The sequence below is a fragment of the Nicotiana sylvestris genome, chromosome 1 (genome assembly GCF_000393655.2).
Source record: "Nicotiana sylvestris chromosome 1, ASM39365v2, whole genome shotgun sequence".
Lineage (NCBI taxonomy): Eukaryota > Viridiplantae > Streptophyta > Magnoliopsida > Solanales > Solanaceae > Nicotiana > Nicotiana sylvestris.
In genome coordinates this window covers 183,035,065-183,051,334 of record NC_091057.1, presented here as the reverse complement: position 1 = coordinate 183,051,334, position 16,270 = coordinate 183,035,065, and the positions used below count along the sequence as shown (strand labels likewise).

At 35.2% G+C, this 16,270-nt stretch overlaps 2 protein-coding genes across 2 annotated transcripts; both read right to left on the bottom strand.

The window, feature by feature from the left end:
- Positions 1 to 163: 163 nt before the first annotated feature.
- On the bottom strand, positions 164 to 7,397 carry LOC104226707 (chromatin remodeling protein SHL-like). Its single transcript, XM_009778743.2, has 5 exons — positions 7,211 to 7,397; positions 6,768 to 7,113; positions 6,103 to 6,171; positions 1,189 to 1,324; positions 164 to 597 (listed from the first exon to the last, which is right to left on the bottom strand). Exons 1-5 carry the CDS (start codon positions 7,281 to 7,283, stop codon positions 571 to 573), a joined length of 651 nt encoding a protein of 216 aa, XP_009777045.1. The 5' UTR covers positions 7,284 to 7,397; the 3' UTR covers positions 164 to 570.
- Positions 7,398 to 8,571: 1,174 nt separating this feature from the next.
- On the bottom strand, positions 8,572 to 14,362 carry LOC104226708 (beta-galactosidase 3-like). Its single transcript, XM_009778745.2, has 18 exons — positions 13,950 to 14,362; positions 13,776 to 13,871; positions 13,551 to 13,663; positions 13,368 to 13,434; positions 13,027 to 13,119; positions 12,674 to 12,817; positions 12,370 to 12,458; positions 12,177 to 12,282; positions 11,593 to 11,680; positions 11,377 to 11,495; positions 10,850 to 11,014; positions 10,292 to 10,470; positions 10,107 to 10,216; positions 9,896 to 10,005; positions 9,561 to 9,671; positions 9,372 to 9,485; positions 9,021 to 9,223; positions 8,572 to 8,927 (listed from the first exon to the last, which is right to left on the bottom strand). The coding sequence occupies exons 1-18, from the start codon at positions 14,103 to 14,105 to the stop codon at positions 8,810 to 8,812; spliced, it is 2,181 nt and encodes a 726-aa protein (XP_009777047.1). The 5' UTR covers positions 14,106 to 14,362; the 3' UTR covers positions 8,572 to 8,809.
- Positions 14,363 to 16,270: the final 1,908 nt, after the last annotated feature.

The window sequence follows — 16,270 nt, the reverse complement described above, 5'->3', positions numbered from 1 at the left end:
GTTTAAAGTAATGCCTAACAGTACAGGTCGTACACATTTGTGTATACCAGGAACCTTAATACGGATTCTAAACAAATGAAGTGAGAATGCTTGACTAATCAGCCGCGCACACACAGCACAACGAAGAAACACAACACGCAATGACCAAGAAAAGGCCAAAAAAGGAAAAAGAAAAGAGACATTAATCTAACACATGTACCAAACACCCAGCAGTAGTTTCCATAAGGGAGCTGTTAACAGCAGGGTTATTGCTCGTGGAAATGGCAGCACCTATTTACACTAAACTACTTTATTATAAACACCCTATTAAGATATACTCCAACGTGGAAGAACAGAAGAGAAAACCTACAGTACATAATTACACACAGCCAAACACTTCCTCGACCTACTTAAAGGAAACAAGGTGCATGCCTATCAAACCAGTAGAAAACACAAAGTTTCACCCAGTTTCCCTTTACATCAGTCCACATGATAGTTGTTTCTGATGCAGTTATAATAGCCTCAGTGTTTGCTTGCATCCGTTGGCTAAATAAGAGAAATGTTACAGTTCCTCCAGCATATGCAGAAGTATCACCTCCGTCGGCGTTTGGACTCAACCTGAAATACTCAGGTCAAAGTTTGAAAATTGAGGCTTCAGTAACATATCTATAGGACAATAACAACCAAAGAAACTATTAAATAAAATCTATAGAACTCCAGCTAAGAGCTGATTTTGTCAGAGTTCTCATTCTTAACCACGTAATAATCCGAAGTTCACTCCCACTGAAAATGATCAGTCAGCCAAAAAATATTAAATAAATCTATAAAACTCCAGCTAAGAGCTGTTTACTCTTGCAGAAAATGTCTTTTTGATAACAAAAACCAATGAATAACGCACATCTGTTTTTGCTTAGTTAATTCAAAACATCATCTGGTATTTACTTTTCTTTGGCATTACTAATATGTTGCAAGAAATGACAGGGTAACATACCAAAGCTCCTACCATACTGTCATATGTAACGAACGGTATGATAAAGCAGCTTTGCTAAGCATGTAAAATCAAAAATCATTCTTTTTTGCCTTTGTTTTTCCCCCAACATGTTTGCAAATGAATACAGCAAGATACATCACCTGAAAGGAGGTTGGATCGTGGAAGATGAATACAGAAATGTAACCAGGGTGGACGTGCTAATCTAGCAATCGGCTCACCTTTGTATCTGAAAGTCTTGAAGTAGCATGAGAATTTAGCAATTTCTTCTGATCTTCAGAGGAACAATTTTGGCAAAAGAAGTGGTCAAGTCTCTTGGCTTCCTCAGGCGTCATGTCTATGCAAGCAGGGTGGAACCTGGATTAATATCACAGACAGTTGGTACCGGTCATCCAGATGTTACAAGTGGATACAAATGACGTTACTAGGAATATGCTTTGTTGCTTAAGAATCTTCCTATTTTAATGACTTTGAATCATGTAAATATGCTTGCACAAAACTTAATTGACGGCAGATTTAGCCCTCAAACTAGCTGAAACAAATGATATTTTCATTTGAATCTAACCAGGAAAGCTGATCAAGAATCTGCTCTATTCAGCTCCTGAAACTTAAGCTGCAAGTCTGTCACATGTTTATGAACTGCATTAACCCTGACTAGTATTGAATATACTATTATCCTTCAAAGGTCTCTCCCACACATTGGCATCCTTCCAGAGCAAGATTTTCGATGCGGAAAAGTACATATCTAGCATAACTTTTTTGAGAGTCCGGAACCAAAGTAATGTGGAAAATTGGCAAAAGAACTACCTATAGCGCATAGAAAATATGCGTTATATAGATCCAAGTGCGTAATCAAAGTTAACGTCCATTACTAGGGACACGGACGCATATAGCGCATATAAATAATGCATTATGTTGTTCTTCTCTGCGCCACAATTTTGGGGTTTAAATTGGCACACATGTGGGTCGTCTCTTCCTCGACCTTGTCACCACTCTCTACTGATTGATACTCAATTATTTTTAGAAACTAAAAAAAGCCACGAAAGGGAACAACCTTGTCCATCTACTCATTTCGATTCATGTATTCCAAATCAATTGCTTTAATTATTTTCGGATATTAAAGTTTCAAGAATTTTAAGTGACCAATATACTTTCCCTTATGAAACTGTTGCTCATTCAATAAGCTTTCCCTTAAGAAAGTTCATATAATACTTATTATCGTTGAAAACTTCCTCCCCCTTATAGTGACCACCAGTAAATAACTATTGGTATTTGTGCATTTTAATATTAAAATTATAATATTAAATTGCATTATTTCTTGTGAGATAGTGGTTATAAATTGGCAAGAAAGTGGCCATTATTTTGGTGTAACTCTTGAAACCACTAATGCCATGATTTACCACTAATTACCCACTAAATGTTAAAGTTTGTAACCACAAAACCATGTTCTATAACTTTATTATGCCACTACTTTGTTATTTATTTCATGGAAGAAATTCTACACCTATAAATAGTGGTGTTTCTTCCTTGTGTTTGGTGTGGGAAAATATGGTAGTGTGTATGAAAAAAGTGAACTTGGTGTAGTGAAAAAGAGAGTTAAGAGAAGGAGAAAATCTAGGTCTCCAACTTATTCTCTACAAAAGAGAATATTATTTTTGTTGAAGGAAGGTGTTCATTTTGGTGGAGCTTTGGACTCAACAACTTGTCCAGAGTTTGTTCGAGTCATACAACGTTGTCAGGCTGTTGTATCCTCGAGGGGACAAGTCAAGAGTATTATTGCTGGACCAGTGAAGATGCTACCGCAGTGGGCTTGAATCTCCTTAAAGAGAGCGAGATATCCGCGCCTCAGCCTAAAGAATATTTATTTATTTTTCTTCATCTTATTTTTCAACTGTAATTACTTGTAATTTCACCAACAATAAGTCATTAGGAAGAAACATGTTCTTGCAACCTTTTTAGTGCCAATGATTAATGACTTCGTGATGATGCTAAAGAAAATGGCGTATCTTTTTCTTCTACTCCCCTTTCTTTTTTGCTTCCTTCTTTCTTTTCCTTGGCACGATAAAGGTATTTTACTAAATAAATTGTTCGTACTGAATAACATACAAAAAAAGGTATCATGTTTGAAACTCGCTTCTTGAAATATACAACCAAAAAGGTAAAATGCACAGAGGTCAATCGACTAAATCAATAGCATATCCACATGAAAATTAATATAGTGCGTGCAGGTCAATTTCAACTGATACAATATCCATGTAAAAGCCTACAACCTCTAATATACTTTTCCAATGGTAGAGGAAGAAGTAAACATGAAAGAGAGATGGGAGGCAAATAATTTAATCACAAAGTTGACAAAAGAACCTTCCATAATCATATTCTCTCATGATCTGTGGCCACGAAAATCTCATTCAAAGTCATTGGTGGGAGTATATTTCTGAAAATGTCCAAGTTCGAGTTCCACTGCTTCTTTCCTACTTTTTCCATTCACAAATCAAATTACAAAAACGAAAAAAGCACATTTTGTGCCTCTCATTTAAGCGTCTTAATTTGATCTTCGCTAAAGAAGTAACAAAATATGTTGTCGCAGTGTACATGTTGATACATGTGCTATTTTGATGATCAACAAACAAAGTGTACTTGTTAAATTATTTTGAGAATATAGTCTTAGTAATTTTATTTTGATTATTACTAATTGAGCCAAATAGCTCGTATGAGCTGGACCATGTGATGAACCAGGTTGGAGAAGTGTTTCCCTTTTCATATAAGAATTAGGTTAGGTTGAACTAAGTCCTAATTAGATTAGGATACTACAAGGAATATCACACGCGGTTTAAATTTTATGAAAAGCTTTCTATGAAAATTATTTGGTGAAATCTGCAATTCCGGATGGAAATAAACTCAATTAGATATTCTTACTTATAATATACAAAGGAAAATGGAGGCACTTGTTAAACTAATTTTGATGTGTTATTAATAATTAAATTTTTTGTTACATAGCGGAATCATTAAGAAAAACATCAAGATAAGATTTTATAATTTTTTTAATTTATTTTTTTATTTTTTGATAATCATGATGTCCCCGCCAGCTTGCACGCACCTCAACTAATTCCACGGGATACTTGCTACCTCCCTCCAATAACATGTACCAGTTAACTCTATCCACCACGGCATGAACATATGAGAAGAATTCACCTAGTATTTTTTGTTTCCACTGGGATTTGATAAGATTTTATAACTTTAATATTCGAAAATAATTAAAAATAATTGTTTTGGAACACAAGAATGAAAATGAGTAGAGTAACACAGTTTCCGAAGCCTTCCTGCAGCCATCCATTTCCAACCATGTTCGTGGCTTTTTAGTTTCTAAAAACAATTGAGTACCACATGTGTGCCAATTTAAAACCCTTCAGTATGTACTTGGATCTACATAATGCACATTTTCTATGTGCTATAGGTATAATAGTATGGATCTTTTGTCAATTTTCCAAGCCACTTTGGTTCCACACTCTTTTTGTGACAGGTACATACCTAGCGTTATTAAAGGCTTGACAACCTAAGAAGCTTAAATAATGCCATCTTTGCATTGGAACTGATTATATCATTTCGAGCAGAGAATTATGAAGATTACTCTTCTTACGTTCATTCATTGGCCCAACCTATTTTGCGGATAGATAGGAAGAAAAAAGTTCAATATAAGTAGCGAACCAAGTATCATAGTTGCATAGCCATAAGAGACGCGTATGACCACTTATATTAGTGAATGAAAATCATTTATCTGGTAAACAAAAATAATTACCAATAAAAGAAACGAAGAAGTTTGCAACTGATCATTTAAGATCAGGCAGCACTATGATTTGGAAGAGGGATGTGTCAGGGAGCACTATGATTGGGAAGAGGGATGTGTATCAGATCAAATGCAAATTTTGATTTTCACCCTTTTTTGTTTGTTTGTTTTTTCTTTTTGTTGTTTTGTGGGGCAGAGAGGGGGGTTGGAGGCGGCAAAAGAACAACAACAACAACCCAGTAATACTCCTACTAGTGGGGTCTGGGGAGGGCAGAGTGTACCCCTCAGGGTAGAGAGGCTTTTCCGGGAGACCCTCGGCTCAAGAAGATTCCAAAAAATATTGAAATACAAAATGATGGCTCCATATATAGCTCTGCTCTGCCTATTACAGATTTCCAGATGCAACGATGGTGATCACCTTAATATCACCAATATCTTCTTTATAATAAGTACCTTAATATCACCAATATAAATCCTCCATCCATTATTAGACTTCATAAACTAAGTATCCAAACACAAGCCATATAAATATGCATAACACATCAGCATACATAATTAAAAATACACCAGTAATAGGGCACTTACTACTATCACCTCAAGGAAAGTTTTTTCTGACACAAATAGGAAGGAAAAGGAGAAGAGCGTTTCCAAAAAGGACATCAATTGCATTGCATCATGCAACTAGAAACGCCCATCAACCAAAAGAAAGGGAGAGTTGCTTTCTCCCGGTTTCATGAGCTAACGGCCTAGTTAAAACTTAAAGGAATCACTACCTTCTTGAAGAAAACCAATGTCAGCTATGTTATTCGTGTCATGAAAGCTCACTAGACTCTGAGGATTGGTTACAACTCTATCACAAACGCAGAATGTACAAGAGAAAAACCTCTCCTCACATATGTCGGTAAACTTGCTCCCAACATTGAACAGACGGCACATAACGTGTTAAAAGGAATCATGATCCTCCATCAGGAAATATCTAAGTAACTCTGCTAAGAACAAGATTATTTGAAACACAACACAAATACATGAACTACAGATAATCATGAACGGCTTGAGTCTCATATCCTGGAGTAACTAATTGCCACTTCTCTTTTTGAGTTAGCTTTTGCACAATATCTTGATTTATCCCCAAAAAAGAGGTAGCATGCAATAAAACATAGGAATATGCTTTGAGAATGGAAACTACTGCATAAACTGTACTGCTTATCAGGTGCTATAATAGCACTAGTTTGCCTCTTAGTAGAAACTATAAAATCTAACAAGATTTGAAACATAGTGCAACGGATGGCTAAACATGAAATTATATTATAATACAACCTACCACAATAAAAATGTAAAGAATCAGACTTACCAGTCACTGCAGCCTTCGCATTGAACCATGAGGTCATCCGGATTGTAAGGCATCTCACATTTACAATACCTGCAAAATTTGGACCAAGGAGAACACTCAACCAATAAATTCAGGTTAATAATCAATTCAAATATGTGGCAGAACTTGTTAAGAAAAAGATATATTTCCTAATGATTTAAGTTATATACACCACCAATCACACTAATGGTGAATTTTAACCTATGACAGCTGGTTACTTACCATCTTTGACAGATTACCAATTAATGTTTAACAAGAGATTTGAATGTAATTACCTAATAAGTGAGCTAATTGTGTAAATAATAGTACCAGATAGCTAGATATTGTAGCCGGATATTTTTATGCAACAGCAAAAAAAGAGGTTAAATCACTATTATAACCACATTTAGATGTAATTAAATTGAAACTGTAAGCAGTAACGGCACAATTACATTATATTTGACCTGATTGTGTAAATAATTTTTTACAGTTGTATTGTATTGAACTTAAATTCTTTCCTAATAAGACCACATAGCTAGGTGTTGTAGCCAGATAGTTTTATTCAATTGCGAAAACTGAGGTCAAGTTACTATTATAACCAACTTTAAGTGTAATTAAATAGATATGTAAGCAAAAAAGCCAGGATTTTCATCAAGCTTTAAACATACACGGCAACTCTGTCGGGATTAAACGCTCCAGTAGAAGAATTGTACTCGAATCGGCAAAAGAAATCTTCGTTGCCAACGGCGTCGAGTTTTGTGTAGCTCTTGAATGTGTGGACCGTACACTTGCCTTCAATTGTGTCGGCGCTTTGTGTATCGTAGTGATCGGACAGGAACAGTTCCTTTGAGCCGTGAAATTGACGTCGACCGCCGATCGACTCCTCCGGCCGGTAGTACCACCGGACGCGAACCCTGACGTTACCGCCTCTGCTGTCCGACTCAATCGTCTCAACTCGAGCTACGTACGACGGCTTTGACGACTCCGACGGTCGCATCAACACGCAGTCTCCGGCTGAGGAAACGATGACAGGTGGCGCAAGTTAGATTTTCCGGCGAATTTTTTTGCATATTTTGTAGGAAAATTGGGAGAAGAGTGGAATTGAACTTACCTCGGACGGTTTTGTTGATGGATTTGACCGTGTAAGAATCTAGGGTTCGACGATTGGCGCGAGTTTTAGCCATGGACTGAAGGAAGAGCGTGACGAACAAACTACAAAAGTCATGCGCCTGAAATTTCTAGAGAGAGAAATAGGAGAGTTAAAGAGCGAGAGAGACGAGCCAGCGTGTGTCACAGGTGCATTTTGTTTTTTTAAAGATTTCTTTTATTGAGTTTTTTTTTTTTCTTTTGCTGAAGGAGAAAGACTTGATAGTATGTTTCGCGCCTTCGCGCGCCAGCGATTTTTTGCTGTTTTGGTTCTGGTGCGCTGCAGTTTTGTTGATCAAAGTTCAAATGTGTTAAAATTTGCAGGAGTCAGGAACCAAAATGACGTCAAAAATTGGCAAATGACGTCATTTTGTTTCCGGACTCAAATTTGCAGCGGGTATAAACTAAAAGGGATTGAATAGAAGGCTCTGAATACCTTCATTTTTCTTGTTTCCAATAACTATATATTGAAACTGTTGAATTGTTGGATAACTTTATTTAAAAATTTAATGTTTTAGTAAGGACTAAGTATATACATTTATTAGATTTAATTAATTTGGGATGCAACACGCTCAATCAATTTGAAGGACTATTATTTAGGAAAACACTTAAAAAATATTTTGTGAATGAGTCGAATTAAATAATCTAATTTTTGTAGTTACCCCAAATTAAAGTGAGAATATATATTATTTAACTATGATTAAGTAAACAATATATATATATATGAAAAATATTGTGTCCTTAAATTTGTTGATTAATGTAAACACCCGTGATATTGTCCTACTTATGTGGTAAAAAAGAGTACAAATCGTTATCTTTCTGCAGCACTCTTTCTACTTGATTGCCCCTTAAGTTGATGCGATGGGTAAAAAAATACTGTTTCAAGTTCACGTAAATAATGGGGCACGCATTTATCTTTTCAAAACTTAATAAGCTACTAGTACTACTAACAATTAGGCGTAAATATTGGAATAATGGAAGTCCATTGCAGAGAGAAGTGGTGTATAGGTTCCAGGTTTTGTGCCAAATGTAAAATCATTTAAAATTTGAACTTAACTCGAAAGTAAAATATGTACCTTCACAATGATATTAGTGCAGCTCTCGTATTAGCATTTCTTAAATTCATTTAACCATTCATTCAATTCAAGGTTAATTTCATGCCAACAAAATAAAATTTTACTTGGCAAAATTATTTTTGTGAAGGAGAAATATAATAATTACTACAAAGGACCCGTTTCTGTAACACAAGATCTAATGGTTTAGAATTTAAGACGGATAAGAATATAAAGTAAGAGAAATTGAAAATTGGATCTCTCTTTTCTGAAATGAAACAAATAGAGTTCTTTTTCCATTAATAACTTCTTAATATGTACATCGATGAGGAAGACCAGCAGTAGCACTGCAGCCACATTTTGAATGAAGATGATGGGAAAGCAAATCAAATAAGCTAATTATTGGCCAAAAAAACTAGCATAAGAGCTTTTCGTAGAACCCTTTCTTTTCTATGAGATAAATCTCACACCAAATTTTTCTTTTAAATAATAATACCTAAATGATATCATGTCTATACATATGTAATTGACCTTTTGACAAGAGAAATCTTTGATGCATCACCACCTATCTCCTCAAAAACTATCAGCAAGTTTCCAGTTGGCTTCAACCAAGATCGAGGAACATGGTACCTAAAAGAAACCAATAGGTTAAAAGAGTTAGTAACCATTTTAATCTTCTCATTTATCAACTAAGGGTCAAAAATACTACTGTGATCTGCATACCATCTTTGAGTTGGCTGGCCACAACCGGATTGGCACTTTCCTTGTCGGAATGTCCCTATATAACTGCAAGGGCTGCAGTTACCAGTGGCGTAAGCAGTCCAGTATCTTCCGATGCTCTGCCCATTGATCCAGACTTGACCTTTTCCCATACTACCCATGTCCAGCGCTAACGGATCACTTCCTCGTGGTGCATTGAAGTATACCTGAAAGTTTCATGAAGAATCTCAGCATCCATGATCAAGATCAAGATTCCACCTTTTCAATTCTCGTTATTACAGATCTATTCTACATCATCAATCTTCTCTTTGAACATCACTTATCTAACTCTAAGACCGAAGCAAACATATTTACCTTGTACCAAGTAAGAGGTTGTCGCTGTCTTGCTATCAAAGAGCCTCCCACCCAATCAGCAGCAGAAATTGCATTTGGAGAACCCAAGTTCATTGCCTCACCTCTCAACCCCACCTGCGCAAAAACATTCAAAGTTGTGGTAAGGACCTCTAAGATGCCAAAGCATGAATAAGAAATTAGGACAAGCACCTGATAGGACCATTTCTGCCAGGATAAGTCCCTTGGTCCCTTGTCTAGCCCATGAAGAACAACTGGTCCAAGGACTCCCGTGCTCCACGTCTCATAACGTGCTCCATTGTTCTTCAAATAAAACAAACCAAGACACAAAGGTGAAAACCACTTTTGGCAAGCAAGAAAATGATGAGTGATTTATGAAATGCAGAGATATCTCCCCAGTCCCCACCATCCTTGCCCCATCTCAAGTTGTTGCTGCTAATGTTTATTATAAACTATAAATTTGCGATTCATTCTCCACACATATTACAGTTTTAAAATGATTGTGCGAGTTGGAATATGAGACTAACTGGCAATCCAACAGCTACACTGAGTAGGGAAATTCTGTTTATTCCAGCATGCAGGTTAACACCTCCTGTAAAGGTAACTCTTCGGTTTTCTCGGTTTCCATAAACTGAACCTGTAATTGGACACTGAAACTCTTAGAAGGAATCCAACCTTTGACGTTTCTCAACATTAAAAAGTTAAAATGAGTTAACTAAAAGAGAAAAGCATTTGCACCTGAAAGTTGTCCATTAATAAACACATGTAAGGCATGGCCTGCTGACTGGACAGTAAGAGTCAGATGTTGCCCTCGATGTAGAAATGATTCGGCTGAACTTATCTCAACACTGAAAAGTTCAATGATATGGTCAAATGAATATACACGTTTGTCAGCAGGCGTGTAAAAATATTTTTGTTCATACCTAGTGGTGTACCAAAGGTAGTCACTCGTATCCCTGGTAACATTTAATTGCTCCAAGAGACCAACAACAGTGAGCTTTGAATCCGCATCAATGGTGGATACATCTTCACTAAATGTTTCCCAAGTTCGCAGTTGTACGTTTGTGGGCAGCATTTGTGCATTGGATGTCTTAACTCCAACCTGATTTGAAGAGCAAAAAACTTCATTACAGAATATTTTCAGTAAATAGATTGCGAGTTGGCAATTGAGTATTTCATACATAACTTAGCTTCAATTCTCATCTTAGTAGATCATGTCAATGGGAAGAGAAAACCAAGGGCTTGTTTAGTAGACTCAATATTGTGAACTTACTCTTAAGTATTATTTGGTTAGAAGTAGGGGGTAGATGTTATGTGAAGAAAGATTACAACCTAATTTTAGCTACGTAAAGGAGTACGTAGAGAAGGATCAACGGAGATGGAAAAGGACGACATTTACTTGTGAATGACTCTTCAGCACCAATGAATAAAAGAAGAAGATATACAACAGGAGCAAGTAACTATCTTGATATATAACATACCCTGGCAGTATTATATACAACATTTTTACAGTCTGGAAGAATGCTTATTGACCAAGGTGGCAGGTCGTAATGTTTGTGCCTAAATGTCACCCTCGCAGGTGAAGTCAAATGGAAATTTGCAAGAAAAGCAGCACAATGTCCAGAGCCAGAAGAAAATACATGTGCCTGCAAAATGGAGAAGATTTCAGAATTTTATAAGGCCAAAGAATGATGCATCGAATATGTAAAAGAACGTATCAATGTAATATAAGAAAGAACAAAGAGTTATCGATAATCTATAATCAATAGAAATCTAACTTTAATTGAATACTCGTCCTCGTTGTCAGAGTGGATGCAAAATAGGCGGTGAGCCTGCACCCACTCCCTTTAAATTCCACCCACTTCCACAAAGGAGTAGTACTCACATCCACTGGCAGACCACTGGCTTAAAATTTTGGATCTGCGTCTACTCGCAGTAACACCCCTAACCCCAAAACAAGATAATTAAAAGAATTTACGGAAAGAGGGGGGGGGGGGAAGGAAGGTACCTGTTCATAGTTTCCTAAGGCAGTAATGGTAGGATCAGCAGAAATAAGTGCTGGTTCACATAACTTGATAGCCTTATGAAGCTCCTTCAAATGGTCATACTTTGGCTGCCTAATCAAGCCTATAAAATAAGCATGGAGAACTAATTAGTATATACGAGGAAAGTCGCGTTACATGCATAAGTTGTTGCTTTAAATGGTCATAGCTAAGTCTCTGACCATATTCATCAATAGGAGCATCATAATCGTAGCTGGTAGTGATGAAAGGCCCTCCAGCTGTTCTTCCAAAGTTGGTTCCCCCATGATACTGTTCAAAGAGGAAAAAGGAATGTCGGTTAAGGACAGAATAGCATTACAGGTTGGGCGTGATGGATCCCACAGATGGAAAAACTCTTGATATTATTTCCTTTCATTCATTTGGTAAGAGTCCTTTTACCTAAGAAAGCATCAAACAGGCATCCTCGGAAATTTAATATTTAAAGTTGGGGAGACTGGGAAATACATAAATAGCCACTGAAATTAACAGTTTAGACTTGGTGACAGGTCAAGATGAAAATTTTAGATAGTTATACAAGATTTTTTCCTAAGCCAACCAGATTTTTCATTACTCCTATTACTTACCGAGTATTTCAGAATTTTAAGATTCAAACAATCTCGATTCAAAATATTTCCTATATCAGATTAATGGATAAGCACTTTTGAGCAACAGGCATATCTCCAACCGATGTAAAACTTCAGAGAGCTAGTTATCGGTTAAGTTCCATTATAAACAAGTTTTTAGAAGCTGGTTACTGAGTACTGACCATATAATAATTCACCAAGGAGCCTCCTTTTTGAATGAACCGTGCAACTGCAAAGGCCAAATCTTCAACTGGTCGATGATGAACTGGACCGCCAAAATCATCAAACCTTTATACATCAAGAAACGTAAGTAAAATCATCCCAACATGGAAAAGTATTAATCACTCTGCAAATACCAAAGTATCACGAATTTACCAGCCGCTCCATGCCTCTGTCCATATAGTTGGCTTGTTAGGTTTGTTAGGGGAAAAGTAATCACAATAAAAACCATTGCAGGTGTTTATCTGTCACCAAGATGAAGATTACGTTCAGCATAACATTAGGTAAGCACTTAGAATCAACTTTCCTATATAATTGACTTTTTGTATGCATATTTTCCAATCCTGGTAATTAAGATGGGCAACGGAAATAACAAGAGCTAAAAGAACCGAGTTCTATGCGCAGTTTATTTAATAAATGAAGCTACGCTTATCTTGTCTAGTGGCAAAAAAATTCTTACCACTGGATCAGGGGCATCATCCTCTTTGCACATAATCCACGGGACCCCAGTACCCATTTCAACAGCCATTTTAGCCGCCCAAGTCATGTACGCATGACCAGGAGCGCCATATTTTTTTATTTCTAACCCATACTCGTTCTCAATCTGCATCAAACACTTCTAAACATGAGTACCTATGATGCTTCATCATTGCAAAGCACCATACTGCACATGGGCTGAAAACACAAAACATATGATCCAATCTCTGAGCTTTCTCACATATCATTAATTTTAAATTGCTTAAGGTACACACTTGATGCCCCAGGAAGTAGCTTTACTCACTTGTTCATGAAATGAATTGTACAAAATCATACCTGTGAGAGAATGATAGGACCACCTTGGGTCTGAAATAGCTTCTCATTCTTCATCATTTGGACAATTTTCTGTGTGAATCTTTGCATTTCCCTCTGCAAGACAAAAAATACCAGTCCACTTTATTTTTTACTTTTCTGATAACGAGAAATCCCCGAGAACCAGTTCAGCACAGTTCAAAACTCCATGGATAATGGGCCAGTCTACTGTAATTTAACTTCCAAATAGAGCAAAATTATTACTTGTTCTTTAACCAAATTTCTACTACACATTAGGCTGTGTGTGTGTGAGAGAGAGAGAGAGAGGAGGGGGGAGGGGAGGAGAGAGAGAGAGAGAGAGAGACCTTGAAAGGTTCATTATCAGTTCTGAAGCTGATACCAGGAACATACTTCAACCATACAGGAAAACCACTGCAATTAAAAATTAAAGAAAAAAATTATACAGAGCATATAGCATTAGAAAGAAAACACTATCGAAAATCAAAGCTCAATGTCGTTTGATATGAACAAAAAAGAATCAAACTTACCCAAAATTCCACTCTCCACAAATATAAGGCCCAATTCGAAGATGCATATAAAGCCCTGCCTTCTGAACCAGCTTTATGAATCGTACTAAATCATTACGTCCCTCAAAATTGTACTAAAAAAAACCCACAAAAATATACAGATTATACAGCCATTTTCACAAATACTTCCTCAGCAGAAGAAACAACTACTAATGCATTAAAAAAAGGGAGTGAAGAGCAAACTACATTGCCAGGTGAAGGTTCATGAAGATTCCAGAACACATAGGTTTCAATAACATCCAATCCTCCATCTTTTGCCTTCTGTATAATCCCCTCCCACATCTGCATTTTCTCCATTGTCAAGAAAAAAAATACCGAAATACCAATAAAAAAAAAGAGCAAAAAAAGAAAAAGCCATACATCAGGGGTACTTCTGGGGTAATGAATGGAACCGGAAAAAAGGATTTTTCTTTGGCCATTGATAATGAGTGACTTCTTGTCATAAGTCACACTGCAATAACCAAACTCAGACGCAAAAATCAAAACAAAGAATAGCAATAACCATTTGGCACCCATTATAGAGAAGTGGAAAGAGAGAATATGAAAAAAATGCTTTATCTTCAACAATGGTGGGAAAAAGCAAAGTGTGGAAAATGAGAAATGTGAATAAAGAAAGAGAGAGAGAGGGAGTCTGTAAAAGTGCAAACAATGAGGTACTGACAAGAGCTCTCCTCAAAGGCTAAGAATGTCTGTGACAGATAATCACACAGAAAAAAAGTAACAGTATTTTGGATTTTGTGTTACTGCATTTAACAATACAATGGGTAATAAATGTTAATGAATGTTTGGGTTTTTGTATTTTGTATCAAATGCACTCTTCATCTTTTATAGATACAGCCAGCGCCGACCTCTCCCTTTCTGGTTTGTCAAGAAATTATATCCTCACTCACTGTCCTCGCATTATTTCATCCAAAAATAGTTTTTTTTAGTCCTTACTCTAGTTACTGATGTCTAGACCTAAAATAAGTAAATTAAAGTATTTATTGTTCACATTTTAAAATTTTCAAATAAAATTATCGCGCAATTTACATAGTATAAAGTATAAACAAGCAAGAATTCTAGCTCATAGAATAAGGTAGCTTAGGAGTGCTATAAATTCAAAGTTGAGTTTAATGTCCTTTTAGCCTAAATCATTTAGTTTTTTTATAAACTTGGTGTGCGCGCCTAGATTAATTCTCACCGAGGTTTGGACAAACAGGATGAAACCACCTAATAACTTTGCCTTCGCTGATAATCATAGTGACCAATTTACTTTTTTATTTTGGTCTAAAATAAGTGTCCATTTATATAATTAAGAAAATTTATAAAAAAATTTTCAAAATTATCTTTATGTACGTATTCTTAAAAAGTCATTTACTCCTCACATTTGAAAAGAGAAGTAAGTGCTACTATAACTATGGTGCAATATTTAATGAAGAGTAGTTTAGTCACACTAACTATTTTCGTCTAGAATTTAGTATTTTCTTACTGAGTGTGCCCAAAACAAATTGATCACTTATCGTGGATCGGAGGGGTAATATTTAGAAGTCATTATCAAATAATTCAAATTTGTGTTGATTGGCATATAAAAGACGCAAATGCTCCTTTCCAAAAATATAAAGGCGCACTCTATACTGAGCTTGATAAAGAGAGAGATGCTCAGAGGCATCCTATATTACCCTTTGAAATAGGTCAATTTAGAATTCAAACGAGGATAAATTAAAAGTTTCGAGTTCATCCAAAGCTGTGAACACCTAATTTTTGATAATATTTAATTTTTTTTATCACTTCTTCTATTTAAATATTTTAGGGGGTTTTAACATACAAATTTTTAGTTTTGTTATACTTTTAATTATAGGTTAAAAATAAAAAAATTTAGAAGGTGAATTATTACTATTAATATTATTTTATTTTTATTCTTATTTTTATATAATAATAAAAAATCCGAAAAATATTAATTTTTTTTTTAAAAATTTTGGGATAGATTTAAAAAAATAAGAAAAAGGGAAGTATGGAATTAAAAAAAAAGTAAAAGTAGGTGGAATTCTCTTTTAAAAAAGTAAAAGAAAGTGAAAAATTAAAAAAATAAAAGTAAAGTTTTGTGGAAATTTTTAAAAATAAAAAGTAAAAGAAAGTTGGAATTAAAAAATAATATAAAGGTAGCTGAAAATTTAAAAAAAATTAAATTAAAATAAAGTAGAATTTTTTAAAGAAAAATAAAAGAAAGTGGATTGTTTTTTTAAGAAAAGTAAAATAAGTGGATTCTCTTTTAAAACAGTAAAAAAAGTTGAATTTTAAATAAGATAAAAGTAATTAAAGTTGGAATTTAAAAAATAAAAGTAAAGAAAGGTGGTAATTCTTTTTATAAAAAAAAAAGAAAAGCAAAATGTAAGTGAGATTTTTTTTAAATAAAAAAATAAAATAAAAAAAAAATCTGAATTTTTTTGAAAATTCTCCTATAAATAGAAGAGAAATATTTGTAGAAAAGAAGAGAAGAGAAGAGGGAATAATATTGAGAGAAAATAAATTTTCTTCTTCTATGCTAAAGAGAATTTCTACTAGTTTTATTCTTTCTACCTATTTCTTTCAACAACAAAAAAACATATAGCCATTCATTACCTTGTTTAAAAAAAATACCTCAAAAACAGGAGCTAAATCACACCAAAAATCAAATCCAAAAGCTTCAAACTCAATTTTAAAGA

Excerpts from the sequence above, each read along its gene's own strand:
- LOC104226707 (XM_009778743.2), bottom strand. The coding sequence starts at position 7,283 with ATGGCTAAAACTCGCGCCAATCGTCGAACCCTAGATTCTTACACGGTC. Across the intron at positions 6,172-6,767 it reads AATCCCGACAGAGTTGCCGT|GTATTGTAAATGTGAGATGC; the intron begins GTATGTTTAAAG and ends CAAATTTTGCAG. Across the intron at positions 598-1,188 it reads CAAGACTTTCAGATACAAAG|GTTGAGTCCAAACGCCGACG; the intron begins GTGAGCCGATTG and ends TGAGTATTTCAG.
- LOC104226708 (XM_009778745.2), bottom strand. The coding sequence starts at position 14,105 with ATGGGTGCCAAATGGTTATTGCTATTCTTTGTTTTGATTTTTGCGTCT. Across the intron at positions 13,435-13,550 it reads TGTGGAGAGTGGAATTTTGG|TGGTTTTCCTGTATGGTTGA; the intron begins GTAAGTTTGATT and ends TTTTAATTGCAG. Across the intron at positions 8,928-9,020 it reads GGCCAGCCAACTCAAAGATG|GTACCATGTTCCTCGATCTT; the intron begins GTATGCAGATCA and ends GGTTTCTTTTAG.